The 19,667-nt window shown below is 38.7% G+C and overlaps 3 protein-coding genes across 3 annotated transcripts; 1 reads left to right on the forward strand and 2 right to left on the reverse strand.

Moving 5' to 3' along the window:
- Positions 1-278: 278 nt before the first annotated feature.
- Positions 279-4,840, reverse strand: nr5a5 (nuclear receptor subfamily 5, group A, member 5; the record flags this gene model as incomplete). The annotated part of the gene is made up of 7 exons (XM_083931266.1): positions 279-526; positions 659-806; positions 894-1,013; positions 1,137-1,894; positions 2,173-2,314; positions 2,514-2,629; positions 4,735-4,840. The coding sequence occupies 7 exons, from the start codon at positions 4,838-4,840 to the stop codon at positions 279-281; spliced, it is 1,638 nt and encodes a 545-aa protein (XP_083787392.1).
- A 1,628-nt stretch (positions 4,841-6,468) lies between these two features.
- Positions 6,469-8,541, reverse strand: soul5 (heme-binding protein soul5). The gene is made up of 7 exons (XM_083931774.1): positions 8,456-8,541; positions 8,299-8,358; positions 7,993-8,074; positions 7,685-7,805; positions 7,131-7,279; positions 6,860-7,023; positions 6,469-6,768 (listed from the first exon to the last, which is right to left on the reverse strand). Coding segments are annotated over exons 1-7 (681 nt in total). The 5' UTR covers positions 8,458-8,541; the 3' UTR covers positions 6,469-6,665.
- Positions 8,542-15,263: 6,722 nt separating this feature from the next.
- On the forward strand, positions 15,264-18,643 carry LOC310959435 (retinol dehydrogenase 8; the record flags this gene model as incomplete). Its single annotated transcript, XM_083930775.1, has 7 exons — positions 15,264-15,356; positions 16,736-16,857; positions 16,955-17,116; positions 17,216-17,395; positions 17,490-17,583; positions 17,737-17,920; positions 18,434-18,643. The coding sequence occupies exons 2-7, from the start codon at positions 16,761-16,763 to the stop codon at positions 18,641-18,643; spliced, it is 927 nt and encodes a 308-aa protein (XP_083786901.1). The 5' UTR covers positions 15,264-15,356; positions 16,736-16,760.
- Positions 18,644-19,667: the final 1,024 nt, after the last annotated feature.

Raw genomic sequence — 19,667 nt, forward strand, 5'->3', positions numbered from 1 at the left:
TAGTGCTTACATCTCATCTCTACTTAACAATATTGACCAACATATGGTAATACTGTTAATGGTCACATACTGACTGATTGACTCATGGATCACATGTTTTTTTTTTCCTGTCACTTATGTGATGAAGCAGTAAGGGCTGTTAAACAGAGCATACCTGTTTTCAACACATCAAAAGTAAAAAGCACAGTTTGGTCTGAAAGTCCAAAAAGGAGGTATAAAAGTCCACAGCAGCAAACACAGCTTGTGTCACCAGGACGTGAAGATACACAAGTATCTTCTCAGCTGTGCTTGGTGTGCAGCATCTCAGTGAGTAGAGAGTTGCACGGCAAATCTCCCAGAAGATGGCGCTGATACAAATACTCCTCAACCTGCAAGCTAATGCTGCGTACTTCAGGAAGACGGAGCAGCAGCTGGCCGAACTTGTCTGAGTGTCTTGGATGACTCTGTTGGGTGTGCTCCATCAGGGCCCTGTTCACCCTCTCTTGTGTCTTTTCCACCTGTCTGCGGCTCTGCACTGACTTCACATCTAGAGCAGAAAGAAGATAAAGGGCACATTAAACACAATTAAAGAATAATGCACAACTGAATGGTCATAAAGTTGAAAAGCGACATCTATGAAGCGTCTTGTCTAACCAGACTTTCAAAATGTAAAGCTCACCAGGATTGAATAGCACCAAGTGTTTGAGACAGACAAACTCGTGTCTGTCCAGCTGGAATGCCTTCAGTTTGGACACCAGATCCTGAGTCCTTGATACCAGGCTATTCAGTGTCACTCCTGCCTGAGAGATGATGGTTGACACCTCGATCTGTATCAGAATGAGAGAGAATTATCCACAGATATTTTTGAAGATCATAGGAACTCTGCATTTTGTGCTGTTAACGTTAAATTTTACCTGTTGTCCTGTGACCAGATATATGCAGCCCTCTTTACTGTAGGTCACCTGTCTACACAGGTGATCCAGGACCAGCAGCTCACTCCAACAGCTCTGCAGAAGCACCATCTGGTCCTCCACCTGTGTGAAGCACAAACAATTTATTTGATGTAGCAGCAAATTTTATTACCTTTGACCTACAGTAAGCACCCTACAAATACTGCAAAAAGGTTTATGTAACTTCCTAATTTCATGATTCATCACCTTTAGCTCCTTGAAGAGTGCACTGTTCCTAGCCCACTCCACAAGCCCAAACAGAGTCTGGTCAGCCATTTTGCACATGATGCTGAATGTATTAAGGCGGTCGTGTTTGCCTCGGTTGGCCTGTTCTCTCTGCAGACTGGCGAGGACTTTGGCACACAGCTGATTCTCATCCTGCTCCCCTTCCAGGAGTTGGCTTAGAAAGTTGGGTGTATGTGTGACCGATAAGGGGGTGTCTGGAGGTTTGGTGGGAGCCTGGGAGAACAGGATAGTTGAGCTTGGTGTCGAGCAGGGGGATGATGCTGGTGTGCTTCTTGGTGTAAATGAATTGTTCGGGGTTGTTTGCTCTGGATAGTTTGTGGGAACCGGGCTGTAGCTAAAAGACATTTCTCCTTTTTCCTGGAGGACTCCAGGGAAGGTGCGGTGGTACAGTCCAGGACAGGGCTGCGATAGAGATGTGAGCACCCTGTCTGCATTCATAGTGCAGTCCAGAGACATGGGCGCCCCTGACTGCCCTATGCCAGAGGGATACATGTGGGATTGATGAAGAGCATTAGAAGACAATGGCACACTTGTGTGACTGCTCATTAGGTGAGGGTCATATGGCTCTGTGGGCCGGTGTGTTTGAGTAGTTTCCATCTTAATCCTGTAGGAGGCAATGTTTGCCTGGTGATACACCTTTTGCTGTTTCATCTGCCTGTCCCGTCTGTACAGAGGGCCAAATTTATTCCTGCCACCTCTCATACGATCTGCTCTCACAGCTGTTGACAGAACATGAAAAGGATTATCTAGGTTTCACAACAGACATTGCCAGAGATGATTTACTATATAAAAGTGCCCATTCAATTTCATACAATGTCAGATACAAAGTCATCATTTATAATCTGGGTCATTACAGCACTGGTTTATGATCTCCTAGAGGAGTCATGTGGGGGAAAAAGAACGTACATGCTAGTGGAACACAAGGCATGTTGCAATGCAATAGTACAAAGACGTGTGTGTATGTTTTTGTGTGTGGGGTGGAGGCTATTTACTGTACCTTCTCTCTTCATGCCCACTGCCAAACACTTTTGAAATCGGCAGAAAGGACAACGTTTCCTCTGCGAACGGTTCATGGGACAGTTCTGTTGTTCTGCACAGGTGTAATGCTTGTTATTCTGCACCGAGCGTTTAAAAAAGCCCTGAGAGAGAGAGAGAGAGAGAGACAGAGAGAGAGAGAGAGAGAGAGAGAGAGAGAGAGAGCGATAGAGAGAGAAAGAGAGAGAGAGAGAGAGAGAGAGAGAGAGAGAGAGAGAGAGAGAGAGAGAGAGAGAGAACCCTGTTCCTTCATTCTCTGCTCATCAGACAACCCTAAGTGGTGCTTTTCAAATCCTGTCTTACCTTGCAGCTTTCACAGGTAAGAAGTCCATAGTGGTATCCTGATACTTTGTCTCCACAGATGGGGCAGCTCTCCTCTGACTCTGGTTGACCATCTGGCTCTGTCCCTGATTCCTGAGCTGGAGAATTACACCACAATTAACGTTGACATCAAATGTACAGTATGACAAAAACTACTGATACTGAAGGCAGACAAGATCCTCTACAATGTGCAAATAATAGCATACGTCTTTTTGGAGCCTCACTAAGAAACCACATCAACTTGGACTGCACTTTTGAACCAGTTCTGGTTATCTATCCACCATTTTTTTTCAGTGGGGAAATGCTCATTAGGTTGCTCACATTGACACTCAATGATTCAGCCAAGATAGCATATTATTGACGTTTGACATATCTTCAGATTACACAAAATACATTAAAAAAGGTGTCGAAGGCACATACATTAAGCTATTCTATGTGACGTCCTTTTGTAATAACTGAAGTAATTTTTTCACTTCCAAACACTAAACCTCCCCTGAATCAGTTTGAAACACCCCTTGGGAGTCCTGCCTACCACTTTGAAAACCTCTGGATTAACACCATATTCCAGTTTTGCATCAGTGTTTGTAATATCTCAAATCTGCAACAAAGAAGACTCTGAATTGAAAATATGTCTTGAACGCAGAAATTGCTTACAATCATAGAATGTCCCTATACAAGGCTACTTTTTGATGTCACTCTGGTAAATGGACCTGTACTTATATAGCGCCTTTCTAGTTTTCTGTCCACTCGCTTTTACTACTTGTCACATTCACCCATTCACACAGAAATTCATACACTGAGGCAAACTGCCCATCCTCTGTTCTGATCATTCAAATCACATTCACACACACATGCAGCACGGGGAGTGTCTTGTCTTGTCTTCGACATGCGGACCAGAGGAACCGGGGATCGAACAAGCTTTAGAGATATAAAGCTTATCACCTATCAAAAGCGCGTCTGCAAAAGCCAACCAATGAGGGAGGCTTAGGCAAGTTAATGTGAGGGCTTTGACGTACTGGCAAGGGCGTTTTGAATCTGGTAGAAAACACTTTGCAAACTACCAGACTTCCCAGATGGATGGGGTCTTTGCTCTCTGGAGGAACATGGGTCTTGCAACCCATTGTGACCTATATATAGATAAACAATTTGCATAATTTAATCCGTTGAAAGCCAGATATAACATTTACAATTCTACAAACTGATTCATTACAAAGTCATCCATAGACTCCATTACTCGTTGACCAAGATGCACTGAATGTATCCATTAACCGTTTATCCCTTTATATGTTCATCTGTATTTCTCCATTTTGTCACAGATGAAAAGGTGCTATGAGCAATAAAACCCAAATTGCATAATTACTGGTGTGAAATATTTAAGTGGTTCTCCAGGGTCTATGGAATGGATAATCGCCCTTGGCCCAGAACTGGCACTCTTTGGATGCTCAGAGATTTGCTGCAAAGAAGATGATCCTAACCATCATACAAATGGAAAGAATACGTTTCTACAACACTGAAGCGTCCAATCATATTCTCCAGTCAATGTGGGGTCCATTCATTGACTCTCTTAAAGATAAATCATCATAAAAGGTATTCTTGTAACACCTGACAATGTACACATCTCGAAAACGGCTAAACAATTAGGCACACTGTGGTTCTGGCGGCTTTTTTAAATGTATTTATTAGTTTGATGTTTTGATGTTTTAGGTTGTATGCACGTCTCTTAATTACAAAACTGAAATTTTGAAAATAATATATATATATTAAAATATGTCTGGAATAACTGTCAGATTCTATTTAAAATAGGAACACTGTGACATAAGTGTGTCATCTCATGTTTATTGCTCAGCTGTTGAGAGGATATCGAGCAGTACAGGACGATCCCTCTGTTTGAGACAGTACCTTATCACCCAGCTTGATTTGCTTGACTATGATCACAGATATGACCCTTACATAAATCCCAGAGAACACTGGTTATAACGTCCACAGAAACCAGGGCTTCCAAATGTAAATCAAAGCACAACAGTGAACCACTTTTATGCCTTTACTTCTGTGAATGTGGATTGCCTCATGGACGTGATCAATAAACATGTCTGCACCACTTCTGCGCCGCTGTTAAACGTCAACTTTAAAACAACACATTTAAAAAAAATTATACCTTTATAACACTGTATACATGCAAACACTATCTGCCTATTTTACTCACATGTTGATGACCTATCCAAAGTTAACAGATTGTCTGGATAGTTGCCAGTGTGGTGGACAAGTGGCTCTGGCTGCTGGGGTTGCTGTAGGTGATCAAGTAGATCCATTCTGGCTGATGGGAGCTTCAGGGTCAGTCCAGCCTGATGTTCATTGTTTCAGAGATCCGGAGACCGGACAGACGTGGCCAGAGAGCCACAAAAAAACTGTCTGTCAGGCCCAACAGCCCTGGTGGACTGACGGCTGTTTGAGGCCCACAATTGGACTTTGATCTGTCGTCAATGTCATAAAACCTCTCCTAACTGGCACTCCTACCCAGTCAGTCAGCCAGCCAACCAGCCCCTCCATGGGGGACAGTCAGATATCCACCTGCTGGAATGTTACTGTAATGAAATCCCTCCAGTATCATTGAGCCATCCTGGAGGACAGTTGATAAGATAAGAGTCCACCGAAGAGTGAAGGTAATCACAGTCAAAGCTACAGCCATTCAGATCTCATGTTAATTCCTTTATTATCATTATCATTATGTCTGACATAATAATTGGTGGTCTAAGAAGCAGATAGGTATAAACAGCAAAATGTACCTAAATGATCAAAAGTAAAAGTACTCAAACTGGCCCCTTTAAGTAATATATTGTACACAGTATGACATTATTAGATTGTACATGCTGTTGCATTTGTCTCGTAGCTGCCGAGGTAGAGCTACTTTAACTAATTTATACACAGTATACACAAACAGTATACAGTCTGCTGGTTCCCAACCTTAGGGTACAACCAAAGGTTCCTAATGTAAACCATTCTAAAAAAAAGAAATCTCTAAAATGGGCTTTTTGGGAAAAATTGAATGAAAGGTTATATAAATGAAAATTTCTGAGATGTTTAGAGAGGAAGTCACTCTATAGTAGGGGTAGTAGTGTATATGGTAAAGTAAAATATGGTAATAGTAAATATGGCTAAAGTTGAGTAATGCTTTATGAAATAATTGGCTCATACAATATGAGCCAATTGATAAAATCAGAGACTGTCATTAAACTGTTCTACATTGTCTGCCAGTGTGTGAGATGATAAGGTGCCACTCAACAGACAAAATGTTGCAGTGAAGCTCAAAGTGACGTCAAAGCAATAGGGCAGTTCAAGGGTGGATGGGTATGACTCTGCACATTAGCTTGTAAATGGATTATGACATGCATTCATTTATAGAATGCTCTTTCTTGTTTTTATTCATCCTATTTTTATTTATTTAAAAATGTGTGCATTGTTTTTTTTTATCTCTATTACCATTCTCATTTTTCTCCTCTCTATTAAGTTTTTGTCTTCTTATTTGAAATTTTCCTTAACTTTGTTTGTCCTTGTTTTGTTATGCTGCCGTCAGGCTGTCCTGCTTTTGCTTTGTTTTGTCTGTCAAAGCGCACCATGGACTGTTTTTAAAGGTGCTATATAAATAAAGTTACTATAATTCATCAATAAAATTACCCCCATGGTATTTTCACCAGTCTGCCTCCCTTCTCTCAGATAGTAAATCTTCAAAATATTTAACAATCCTTGTTAAATGTCACTGACAAATGCCAGGCATTATGTGGGATCCTGAAGTAAGTGTATCTTTGAGTTTAGTAGTGCCATCTGGTGGTATTGTAGAATAACACTGTTATAACCTTGAGTTTAACTCAATCTGTCTGTTGATAAACCAACAGACAGATCCAAAGATGAGGCATTTTATTGGTAAAGAACCACCAAAGAATTCAATGCAAAATGGGAAATTTATTGGACTGAACAGATATCCACCACCAAAAAGCATGTGTACTACTATCATCACAAGTACTACATGGTGTATTTAATGACTTCAAATTCATGAGCATTTTTAATGTTATGAATATGACACATTATGCCATGAAACAATGTCTACTATAAGCTGTCGTTGTGTAGGGTTCTTGATAATCAAGAGATAGGAGAAGACTCTATTTCCTCACTGCTGGAACACACTGGCTCATCATCAACGACATACCACACCTCGTTGCGCCTGTTAAAGATTGTCATTGGGCTGCAAGAAACAAATGCACACACAATATAAAATGAGCAACAAGTCTCCTTCTTTCTGATTCTCACTGAGAAAACGATGGTGATTTGTTTACCTGTTATATCCAACAGCATAGTGGCAACCTTTTTTGTAGTCTGCATCCATTGAGTCAAGTTTTTTGGCAAGATTCTCCGCTTCGGATTTGTCACGCATGCCTGTCATCCATCCACCGTAGCCCATTGAATATACTTTCATATCTGGCAACGTGTGGATGTATACCTGCAAGCCGGCAAAGTTTTATTATCTCCCAGAGCTGAAAGTAGACTTCACAGAATTCATTCAAACACTTTTTTTTTTTGTTGCCATGTTTTGTCAGAGAAGCTTACATCAGGGTCAGTAGGGTCGGGCGGGGGGCTCGCCGCCTGCTGGTGTTCGGCTGGCAGCAAGAAACTCATTGTGTAGGAATTTGTTTGCCAAAATGACTTGCTCTCACAGACTTTCATGATGACAGGTGATGTCATTTCAATTTTCTGTCCTGAAGATAAACATTATGAAAATACAATATATATATATATTTTTTTAGAAATGCCACAAATAGGAAATGCAAAACAATGATCAGAATATTCTGGCTTGGATAGCCAATAAAACTGCCAAACCATTTCTGCTGTCTGATCACAACTAAATACAGTAATTACGATGTCTGGGCAAAAGGACATTTTATGTTTAGCTGCACCACATATTTAAAGAGAGGCTGGAAAAATACTATGTTCCTTGCAAACTGAAAAGTTTAAAACATTATACCCAAGCATTTGGAGTGCAATTGTTTATTATGCACCACTGTACTGTGTATGTAAATGCTTCTGATTTTCTGTGTCTCTCTTGAAAAAGACATATTGATCTATTTCAATAAAAGTAAAAAAAACAAAAACAAATAACACACCTTTCGTGTTGCTACCACGGATGTACCTAAAAAGTCGTTGGAATGCTCTCATTGCTGCAATCTCCATGAAGAAGGATGTTTCATCGGTTGAAACCCATTTCAAAGCATCATAGTGAAGGACCTGAGGAGAGAAGTGGTCGGATCAGTCGGACCGGAGAAGTGAAAACTTAATATTTTTGAATTATTATTTCACATGTTCAAACTACCACACTAAACTAAACATGAAGGAACACGTTGGAGTGGGCATTTTCAAAGTTACTTGCAACTCAGATGTAAAAGCATTTTCTCTCCTGCTCTGACACACTCACCTGAAATTTGTCAGTCTCACAAACCAGATCAAACAGCAGGCACTGTTTTGTCTCAGTACAGAACTCTAACTGAGATGAGTTTCTGTGAGGAAGAACAGGCGCAGATGCAGACATTAAATGCCATAATAAATTAGAGGCATAATATGTGATAGCAATAATCATCTGTGCTAGGATCTGGGTAAAAATGATTAACCCCTTCCAATTCCTCAATATATGAACGGTGCTTCCAGTTTGACCAGCACTCTGTAATGTTGGTCAAATGCAGCAATCTACTAAAAAATGGGGATTAAATGCAATTCTTTTTACCCAATTTTGGCCTCAGCTGTCAGCACCAAAAGGAAGCCAGCAAGCCCTGAAAGAAAAATCCTGAAACATACACATATAGAGTATTTAAGCTTAATAAATGCACCATACATATCTATTCGATGATTTTCATCTAACCTGGCAGTAACATTGTACTTACATTGTAGCAAAGTCTTGGCTTCCCTGCTTTCAGAAATTGAATGTAGGCAGTCTGGTTTAAAAGCAACTATTTATTCCAACTCTGGTTATGAAAGAAAAAAGGAGCCACTCCCTGAAACCATAACACAAAGCAGACAATAGTCTGTCATGGCTCATGGGAGGAGAAACAAGAAACTGGGAAAAAATTTTTCTTTTTAAATGTGAGAAACATTTAACTGCACGTGTCCTTTGCATATTGTGTAACCTCTTTAAATACACAAACGAATATGCAACCAAGGCTTAGTTCTGGTTGAAACAGACAGAGAGGTGTTGATTTTTACTGACTTTTAACAACATCATCTAAAAAGGTCAGCTAGAAGTACCAATGTTATGTGTATGTTTGGGTGCATGTGGGTAGGTGAGTAAATGTGTACAACATGACGGTAAGAAGATGAAGTAAAATGAGACAGGTGATTCTAATCTGGCAGGCTGCAGGTTCTTTGTTCATGCTTAAAATCTGATTTTATAAATGTGGGAACATATAAAACAGACAATTTTTGTACTGACAAATGTCCCCTATCTTTAACCTAAAATATAGAATAAGTAAAATTCACAAATAAACTGTCTGACCTGTGTTTTGTATTAGATTGTTTGTAATCTTTACAGTCTGTCATCTAGATATTTCAGTCATATGTTTTAAGTCCTCCTCCACTCAAAAATATGTTGCTGGATGTTTGAGCTTCACTGTACAGAATATGTCTGCAGATTTTAAAGAAGATTGTTTTTAAACTCATCTTCTTAAGGTGGGAAGTTTCTCTGTGCTCAATGAAAATCCAATTTTAAACAGCCTACAGCCGAAATTTGTGACATCACAAATAGTTTGCAAGTAAATCCTAGTTCAATATTTAACTTCTACAAGTGTGATGTAGAAACGTGAAGCTGCCAGATCATAATCATACAGATGGAAAGGATACGCTTCAACATCTCCAAAGTGCCCAACAACAAGGTGTTTGGGGACCATTCATCAACCATCTCAGAGACTAATAATTGTTATTTTCTGCAGCGATATAATCCTCTACTCTTTACTTATAAACTTACAATAACTGATTTAACACCATGTATGCACCAATAATATTATGTCTGGCAGCTCGTGCTGTTCCTGTTCCTGTTCCTGCTCTTCCTCTCTCTTTTTGTTTTGTTCTCTTTGTTTGTGTCTTGAATATAAAACTGGAAAATATTAAATAAAACTAATAGTTTTACTAGCAAAATACCCTGAATGTCATCTTTTGTTTTATTTTTGTCACTTGCAAGTAACATTTATCTTTAATGTGACCCGATGTATCTCTCTGATGGACCCACTTCACAAAAAAAAAATCAATAAACTAGGTAACAGAATAATCTGAATACAAAGTTACACCAGGTACAGTGTGAAAGAACATCAGGTGAGGAGGTGTTTTTAGATGTTTACCCTCAGAACACGAGACACGCCTAGTTCCCATGCCATATTATTTACCACCACATTGTACTGAATGTCCTTGCACAGGTAGATACAGAAAGAAGCAACACAAAAGTGCTTTGTACCTGCAAAAGCAAATCCCTTGAGTTCTTTCTCATTTCAAAACAATGCATTCAACCAAAAGACAAAAGATAAAATCACATCATCGTGTACAAGTGGTGAAAGAGCTTTGGTGCAGAACAAAGCTAAAAAAACATTTATATATTATACAATTATGCCTGTGAATGTTCTCATTTGTCCAGGTCATCGTTATCCCCAAAGCAATTTCAGTCAAAAGCAACTGGACTTGGTTATTTGTCTAGGAAGACGTTTCACCTCTCATCCAAGAGGCTTCATCAGTTCATGTACGTAACTGACCAGGCTGGGACTGGTCCAGCTATCTGTTGTGGAGATCCCCGGTATTTAACCTCTCGCAAGACCGATGATGTCACTGGAACCCTTTGTGCTCCAAGTGCCAACGACGGTCGTTAGAGTGCCATGCGTTTATGCAGTAGTTGTTTTGTTTCTCCAATGTAGAGATCTATGCATTCCTTGTTGCATTGGACAGCATAAACCAGATTGCTTTTGTGGTGGTGTGGTGTTCTGTCCTTGGGATGTATTAGTCTCTGTCTGAGTGTGTTACTGGGTTTGAAATACACAGGGATGCAGTGTTTGTTGAAGATCCTCCTGAGTTTCTCTGATACCCCAGCCACATATGGGATGACTATGTTGTTTCTCTTGTTTTCTTTTTCAACCGCTTTGGTTTTCTTTCTGGAAGCAGCTGCCGTTTTCACAAAGGTCCAGCTGGGGTAGCCACAAGTTGTGAGGGTGCCTATCAGGTGCTTGCGACCTTCCCCTTGGGCCTGTGAGCTGGTGGGTACGTTATCAGCTCTATGTTGCAGTGTTCTGATAACTCCAAGCTTGTGTTCCAGGGGGTGGTGGGAGTCAAACAGTAGATATTGATCTGTGTGAGTGGGTTTTCTGTATACCCCAATGTGGAGGCTCCTGTCATTCTCCATCTGGACGTCACAGTCTGAGAAAGACAAACTATTGTCCTTGACTTCTTCTCTGGTGAACTTGATGTTTCTGTCCACTGAGTTTATATGTTCAGTAAAAGTTTGCACCTCTTTGGATTTGATTTTAACCCATGTGTCGTCCACATACCTGAACCAATGGCTCTGGGTTACTCCTTTGAAGGAGTTCAAAGCCTTGTCCTCTACCTCCTCCATGTATAGATTTGCCACAATAGGGGATACTGGTGAACCCATGGCACAGCCGTGTTTCTGTCTGTAAAAAGTGCCATTCAACTGGAAATATGTGGTGTTCAGGCACAAATCCAGAAGTTAGCAAATGTGGTCTGGTTTTAGATTTGTTCAGTTGTGTAATGAGTTGTCCTGTGTGAGCCGCTCTCTTACTGTGGCCAAAGCCTCCATGTTTGGAATACATGTGAACAAGGAAGTCACGTCGCAGGATACCATGGTTTCATCTGGATCCATTTTTAAGTCTCTGACTTTGTTCACAAAGTCTATGGAGTTTTGGATGTGGTGTGGGGGTGTTGCCCACCAGTGCTGCCAGAATATTGGCAACGTATTATTTTAAATAATCACCACAAATGAAAGAAGATATTTAATAAGATAAAAACATTCCAAAGATGCTATAACAACAAATAGAAAAAATGCAAATTCAGATGTTTTGCAGTGTAAGTTACTTTGGAAGATGTCTGGAAGTATGTGAGCATTGCTTCTTAAAAGCAACACTGAGACTCATGATGGTTTTCAGTGGCGTTCTGAAAAACATATGAAAGCTATTTACCATGTTAAACACAAACCAGATGTAATTATTTTGCTATTAAATAAATGTAGACTCAAATTAATGAGATCGGGTCTATATTTGATAACTCATGGAGGAAAGTAAGTGTTATGGTTAGTTCTGCCAATTTTCATTTTCAAGATAATTTACTTGGATTAATATTTCACTCAAGGGTCTACACAATAAATAAAAGTATGATCAAATCATATTTAAACCACTTCCCTCATTTCAATTTAGTTTTTAAATATTTAATAACAAAAACAAAGGGATCCAATTACAATTAAAGTACAACACGTAGGATGACGAGACGGTCGAGGGTAACAGGAACGGGTAACAGACAAACAGTCGGGGATGTGGACAAGGGAACGGGATCTCGGGAAACTGCAAAGGAAAAGAACAAGGAAACAATAATTATTAAACAAACCAACACGGAGTGGAAATACAATCAGACGAGAAACGGGAGCCAACCGACGAGAAGTTACCACGTAAATGAGAACAACCACCTGTGTGCCACATCCGGCTTCTTATACTCAGGGAGGCGATCAGTAGAACTGGATACAGCTGGGGTGGAACCAAGCCTACCAGCTCCGGACAAACAAACACACAGGGAAAGACGCATGCAGGGAGAAACAGACAGAGGGAAACAAACTCACACAAAAGGAAGAGGGAAGAGACTGAAAGGACCTGGATCCTGACAGTCTTTACAGGGACACTGAATAGGGGTAACCTGAGTAGAACATATATTTAAAGGATTTTCCTCTCATTACATCTGAATAAAAGCAACCATCAATATAAAGACATGGTAAACCCACCCTCAGGCCTCAGTCCAGCTCTCATGCAGTCTTACTCTCAAGTGTTACAAAACACATGGTTAACTATTTTCCTTATCATGTTGTCTGATAAATAAATCTTAAATGTGCTTGTATATGCATTGCAATATGTGTAGAATAATATTAGTCGGCTATGATATAAATTCTGTCAACAATAATAATTATTCCCAAGGCGAACCTATGTTTATGGGAATGTTTCCATACACCTGTACAGTCATAGTGGTTCTTGGTGAAGTAAGCCAACTCTAAACAAAACGTATCTGGTTCTTCTAAACTAGGCTGAATGTATTCCTGAAAAAAATACCCGTGTTTAATTTAAGTAGGCACCCCTGCACCTGTTTAGAACAGCTGGGACCTGGTTTTATTGGAATAGCTCTTACCAGAAATGTGGTATAGTGTCAGTCTTTCGACTTGCATAGCTCTGACTGTAACTATCAGTCGACGATTGTATTGAGGATTACAAGTGTTGTGGACATATTATATTTTGATTTTTTTTTTTTTACATTTTTCAACATACTTTAACTTTTTTTGGCTTATTTTTTGGACACAATATATTATGACTTTTCTTGACTTTTTCAACAAACTATGCCCTGACTGTTTTAAGAATTTTTTTGGACATATTATATTTAGACTTTCTCGACATACCATACTATGACTTTTTTTTGTTATTTTTTGGACGCACTTTTCTATGACTTTCCCTGACTATTTAAAAAACTATACAATGACTGCATTAGACAGGCTATCGTCTGATTTAAGCATGATTGGAACTATTATATTTTGACTTTTCTTTTTCGACATACTATACTACGAGTTGGCTTTGGTTTTTTGGCTTATTTTTTGGACACACTATACTATGACTTTTGCTGACTTTTTTCAACAAACTATGCTATGACTGTATTAGAGAGGCTACCCTATGACTGATTTTAGCATTTTTTATGTATTATATTATGACTTTTTTGGCCTATTTTTTGGACACACTTTCTATGGCTTTTCCATGGCTTTCTTCAACAAATTATGCCATGGCAGGCTATCTATGACCGATTTTTTTTGGACACGTCACATTATTTTAACTTTTCGACATACTATGAGGTTTTTTTTTTGGGGGGGGGGGGGGGGGGGGGGCTTATTTTGTGGACATACTTTTCTATGACTTTTTTCAACAAACTTAGATGATGATGGTGCTACAGCACCACCTATTGGCCAAATGGCACCACATTTGTCAAGGCCACTCAGACATACGTAATATCTACACACATCCACAAAATGTGGTTGCAATAGCACACAGCACTCAGGAAGTATTGCAAGTTTTATAATATAAGCCCTGCACTCAGCATTTGAGGGACATTTTTTTGGCTTGTTTCAAAGATGTTCTGTACTTAGTTTGGTGACGATTGGCCAAAATTTGCAGGATGAGTGGTGAAAAAAAACTTGATTTGGAAACTTGAGCTTAGCAATATATTAAATTCAATTAACCACATAGGGACCTTGAGGAACTTGCTACTTCCGGTAAATACTTTTGCAATAAGTGTCAGTCCAAGATAATTACACGGATTAATATAATTCTAAATGGGTACTACTGTATCAATAAGAGTATTCATACGTTTAGCAGGCCAATTCATGTTTATGGTTTCTCCTGTATTACTAATGTGGGCTACTCTGTCATCAAACCCCTCTGAATATAAAAATGAAAAATAACAGATTTTGAAACGCAACAATGTGTATAACTATCTTGAATTTATTAAGGAGTATTTGTTTTGAATAGAAAATAGAAATTAAATATTTTTCACATACCAACAACAACAACAACACCATCATCATCAATAATAATAATAATAATAATAATACATAATATTATTATTGGTATTAATACTACTACTACTAATAATAATAATACATAATATTATTACTATAATTATTATCATTATCATTATTATTATTATTATTATTATTAATACTACTACTACTACCACTACTACTACTACTAATAATAATAATAATACATAATAATAATATTATTATTATTATTAATACTACTACTACTACCACTACTACTACTACTACTAATAATAATAATAATACATAATAATATTATTATTGTTATTAATACCACTACTACTACTAATATATTATTATAATTATTATCATTATTATTATTGTTATTATTATTATTATTAATACTACTACTACTACCACTACTACTACTACTACTACTACTAATAATAATAATACATAATAATATTATTATTAGTAGTATTAATACTACTACTACTACTAATAATAATAATAATAATAATAATAACAATAATAATACATGTAAGTATTATTATTATTATTATTAATACTGCTACTATTATTACTACTACTACTACTAATAATAATAATAATAATATCAATAATAATAATAATAATATTAATAATAATATTAATAATAATAATAATAATAATAATAAAGGACACGTGGGAGTTTACCTACTGTAGTTTATAGTGTAAACCCCGAACCAACCACAGTGAGCCAAGTGGCCCATAGCATTACATGTTGTGGTCTGATGTGCTGTTTTCACGGGAGTCGTGGTCACTTCACTTGAAAAACTACAACTCCCACATACCGAGTCCGCCTTTGTGACCCATTTAGGTAATCGCTGGGCTTATGTAGCCGCCTGTCCCGCTGTGGCTTGGTCGTGTCCCTCTTTTGAATGTTGCTGTAGCGTCAGTTTATCGATACACTGCTCTCCACTAGACCTTTATTTCCCACATCTGCCGCTGTGGAGGACGCTCTGCTCGCTCTACAGGTTGGTACATCATCTACAATAAGAACCACAGGCCTCTGAGTCTGGACTTGGATGAGGTCAACTCGTCTTTACAGTGTCTGCAAAAGTCTATAGTGACCTTATTGTAGCATATACAGTATTGTATCCCCTGTGGTGTGGTGCATTACTCCAGTTCTGTGCTCGACCACAGTTTTAAAGCAATAATTAAGTATCACGACTTAGTGTTATAAAATACAGTGTATTCTACTATACTGTATTTCAGAGGGAAATACTGCAACTACAAATGAGAAGTTACTCAGTAAGTATGAGTGATAAACTTAGCTTCACTTCTGTGGAAGAACCTATGTCTTTACCCTTTTTCTTTGTACCTCATCCATTATTATTATTATTATTATTATTAATATTAATATTTTCTTAAGGAGTAAACTAACTTTTTTTCCAGCATTAATGCCTGTGGACTTGCAGGCCTGTGGTCTGCATGTGCCCATCAACTCTGAAGCATGCATGTACATATGTGAAACAGATTATATACATGTTATTACATAAGACAGTAATTGGGGTGGGATTGTTATTATTTTATGATCATGTTGTGTATCTTGTGACACTCTACACTGCCCAAATACTCACTGTTATTATAAGCAACTGTTACAGAGTTCAAACATAAATGAGGGGCTTCTATGCGCACAGTACAATAAGCTTCCTGTTGTAAGCAGATAAAAATTCCAGGATACGTAAATCAGATTAGAGCCAATATAATCTTTGAACAAATACCAAAGTGGCCTTAGTGGTGCCTCAGAGGGACAAGGGTGACTTCCTATCTTGAGTTCTTAGTTAAAGTAAAGAGCAACAACTCAACCTGGAAGCCTCTTACTGCTAAAAAATAGTGCACTGCACTGTGTGGTGGTTCCCTATTTATGTGTGGTAAATGACCAACACCAATCAACAACATCAAATCTGAACATCTGGATTAGATATCAGCTCACAGAAGAACAAATGCTTCTTAGAAGACTATTCAGCATTCAGTGATCATACAGGGAAATAAAGACAATAGAGAAATAAAAGAGAGATAATAGTAGCTGCACTTACAACAATGTCCATAAATCAATTGTTGCATTTTGTGCATGCTATTCACTTTTTTTTCTTTAGATGCTTCTTTTGTTTATTGACTGGACCCTAGTTGTTATTGTGCTTTTTAAAATCAGTCTTACATCAAGTTTCTTGCAAATTCTCTGAGGATTTTTAAAAAGCATTCAAAGCACATTAAACACTTTATCACCAAATACCATCTTTATTTTACAGAACGATGATGAGGATGATGAGGACATAATATTGGGAGGATTTTACTTGAAATAAACGTCCCTGTTCACAGTCTTATTTAACCGAGCAGTATTCCTCCTCAGCTTTGAGGTCAGAGGTCAAAGAGCCATGGGAACCAGGAGGGTGCTGGTGACTGGGTGCTCCTCTGGCATTGGCTTGGCTGTGGCTACAAGACTGGCCAAGGATGAGCTCAGACGGTTTAAAGGTCAGCCATTCGCTCTCCTCAACTAAAAAAGAAAAAGAAAAGAGTAGATGATCGAAATCACCACAGCTACTCAATATTGATTCTTTATTCGAGGCAGTGGTTGCCACAATGAGGGATCTTGGGAAACGGAGGCCCTTGGAGAAAGCGGCAGGTGACTCTTTAAACCAGACCTTGGAAATCAAACAGTTGGATGCCTGTTGTGAAGCCTCCATCAGAGAGTGTGTCAACAGCCTGCCAGACAGACGGGTGGATGTTCTTGGTCTGTCTCCTCTCATTCACATTCTCATAGACACTTTTTAAGTGAACTTAGGAATTCTCCACAAGCATATAATGACTGAAAAATACTCTGCTCTTATAGTGAACAATGCTGGTGTCGGCATGATCGGACCACTGGAGTGCCAAAGTATTGATGCCATGAAGGAGCTATTTGACACAAACTTCTTTGGCCTGGCACGGCTGGTGAAAGAGCTGCTACCCGACATGAAGCGGCGGCAGAGCGGCCATATTGTGGTGATGAGTAGTGTCATGGGAATACAGGGTGTGTTTGTTTATGTCAGTGAAATTGCAGAAGAATCTAAGAATTGACAGAGAGTAATGTGGTTGCTAACGGGTGTCCTTATGTTTCCAAGCAGGGCTTCTGTTTAATGACGTCTACTCTGCCTCCAAATTTGCCGTGGAAGGATTTTGTGAAAGTCTGGCAGTGCAAGCAATGAAGTTTAACATCAAGTGATTACATGTGAAATATGTATCAACTTTAACAACTTAATGCAGCTATTCAGCAAATAAAACTTGAATTATCAGTGAGACTGTGAGATTTTTACAACTCGTTAATCGTATTATAACACATGTATCTTTTTTTTTGTATATCCCTGTCACAAGGACGACTCTAGTGGAACCTGGCCCTGTGGTGACAGAGTTTGAAAGGAAAGTTTATGAGGACGCTGGGAAGATGGATCTATCAGGGACAGACGAGGAGACCGCCAAAATCTTCCGTGAAGTTTACCTGCCATACTCTAAAAAGGTCTTCGCCTCATTAGGCCAGACACCAGAGGAAGTGGCAGAGGCAAGTGATGCCATTTAAGTTTTCATTTGTAAGGAAGCCCAGAGAGGCAAGTGGATTTTTTTCTAGCTCTCATCTAAATAGTGTTCTCTCCTGTTTTGGACTTAAGAAGAGGTGGAAAAACATTTTGGCAGGTGATTGTTTTTTGTTTTTTTGTAGTATTCATTTCGACCACAAGAGTGCACCACTTCCCAAGCTGTTGCCTATATTACAATTCCAGTGTCTATTCAGAACATGGAGTACAATAAAAAACAAAGATACAGCCTGCTAAAACTTTTTTCACCTAATTTGCCGAAGGAAAAAAAAATCACTTGCCAAAACTTTTTTAAGCCAATTTTCACAAATTAATAAAGAGAACAATTTAGACACGCTTAAGAATATGTATCGCCAGAAAATAAACATCACACTTGCATCTAAGGGCATCCCTACATTTCAGTTTAAAAGGTCACTAAGAATAGTTGGATCTGCCTGTGGAAATGAATGATGAGGAAGCCCGCTTTTGTTTGTATCTTTCAGCAAACCATTAGAGTGATCACAGCCAAGGAGCCTCCTCTGCGTCACCAGACTAACCGCCTGTACATGCCCATGACTGCACTGAAGCATGCAGATCCGACTGGTCGACTGCCTCTGGACACCTTCTATAAGATGATCTTTAAACATGACAGTGTGTTCAATGCTACCCTAGGGGTGCTGCGCATGCTGCAGAGGAGGGCAGGGAAGAAATAAAGATTGCGCAGACCATAAATGTTTTCCTTAAGAAGACAACAACAAATATGTGTGATATCAAACTGAAAGGTGACAGAAGTGGAGAAGCAATGAACGTGGCATGAGCCATACGATTTATCATATTACTGTGTGATGTATTATATTGCTATTTATGGACCTCATATCTAGCTGTGCAAGTTTTTATTATTTATTTATTTTTAAATAATGGTTTGTAAGGTTAGAAGAGCAGGAGCAAGGCAATACAAAGAATACAAAAAGTGTATTGTACTGTTATGATTCTAACAAATTAAAACTAGTGAAGTAAGAAATAATATGGTATATGACTTATCATATTGGCAGATCGACTGACAAACAAACAAAATATGCAAATTATGTAATTACGAAATTAAATGAATGACCGAGCCTCACACTGCTGAATTACACTTTCACATCTGGTGACAGATGTTGTGGCTACTATTTCACATCTATTAGACTCCCCAGCTTTTACAACTTTGAAGCTACAAACACGTATAACGCAAAGTTTGTACAACACACATATAAGTATGTATACGTATGTTGTAATAACACCAATATATAAATCTCCACTCATCTCTCACCCCATCCAGTGTTTTCCTGTTCTGTAGACAAAATAAACGGAGAACAATTCACAGCCCATGTCAGAGTAGACCTAGACAGGGCAGATCGGTCCAGCTGGGTGCTGTATGACCCACTATGACCAAACACTCTGTTGTACAAAAATAAAAATCTGCTCTGAGCACTATTTTGCTATAATGGTATTTTAATAGAAAAAATATATAAAATCAGTTAGACTGAACTTACCACTACTGCCCTAATGAAGCACATCCTTATAAGGGTATCTGTTTACGGTTTGGCACCATTACTATCGGAGTCTGGGTTTAATCTTCTGTGTGGCAAATTTACAGTGCAAGCCAAACATCAAGAAAGTACCCCTAAAAATAGGACCAGCATTCTCAAGCTGGCCTTATTTAGACAGTGGTATGTGTACAAGTGCGTGTGAATGAGA

The sequence above is a fragment of the Echiichthys vipera genome, assembly GCF_963691815.1.
Source record: "Echiichthys vipera genome assembly, chromosome: 17".
In the NCBI taxonomy this organism is placed as follows: Eukaryota; Metazoa; Chordata; class Actinopteri; order Perciformes; family Trachinidae; genus Echiichthys; species Echiichthys vipera.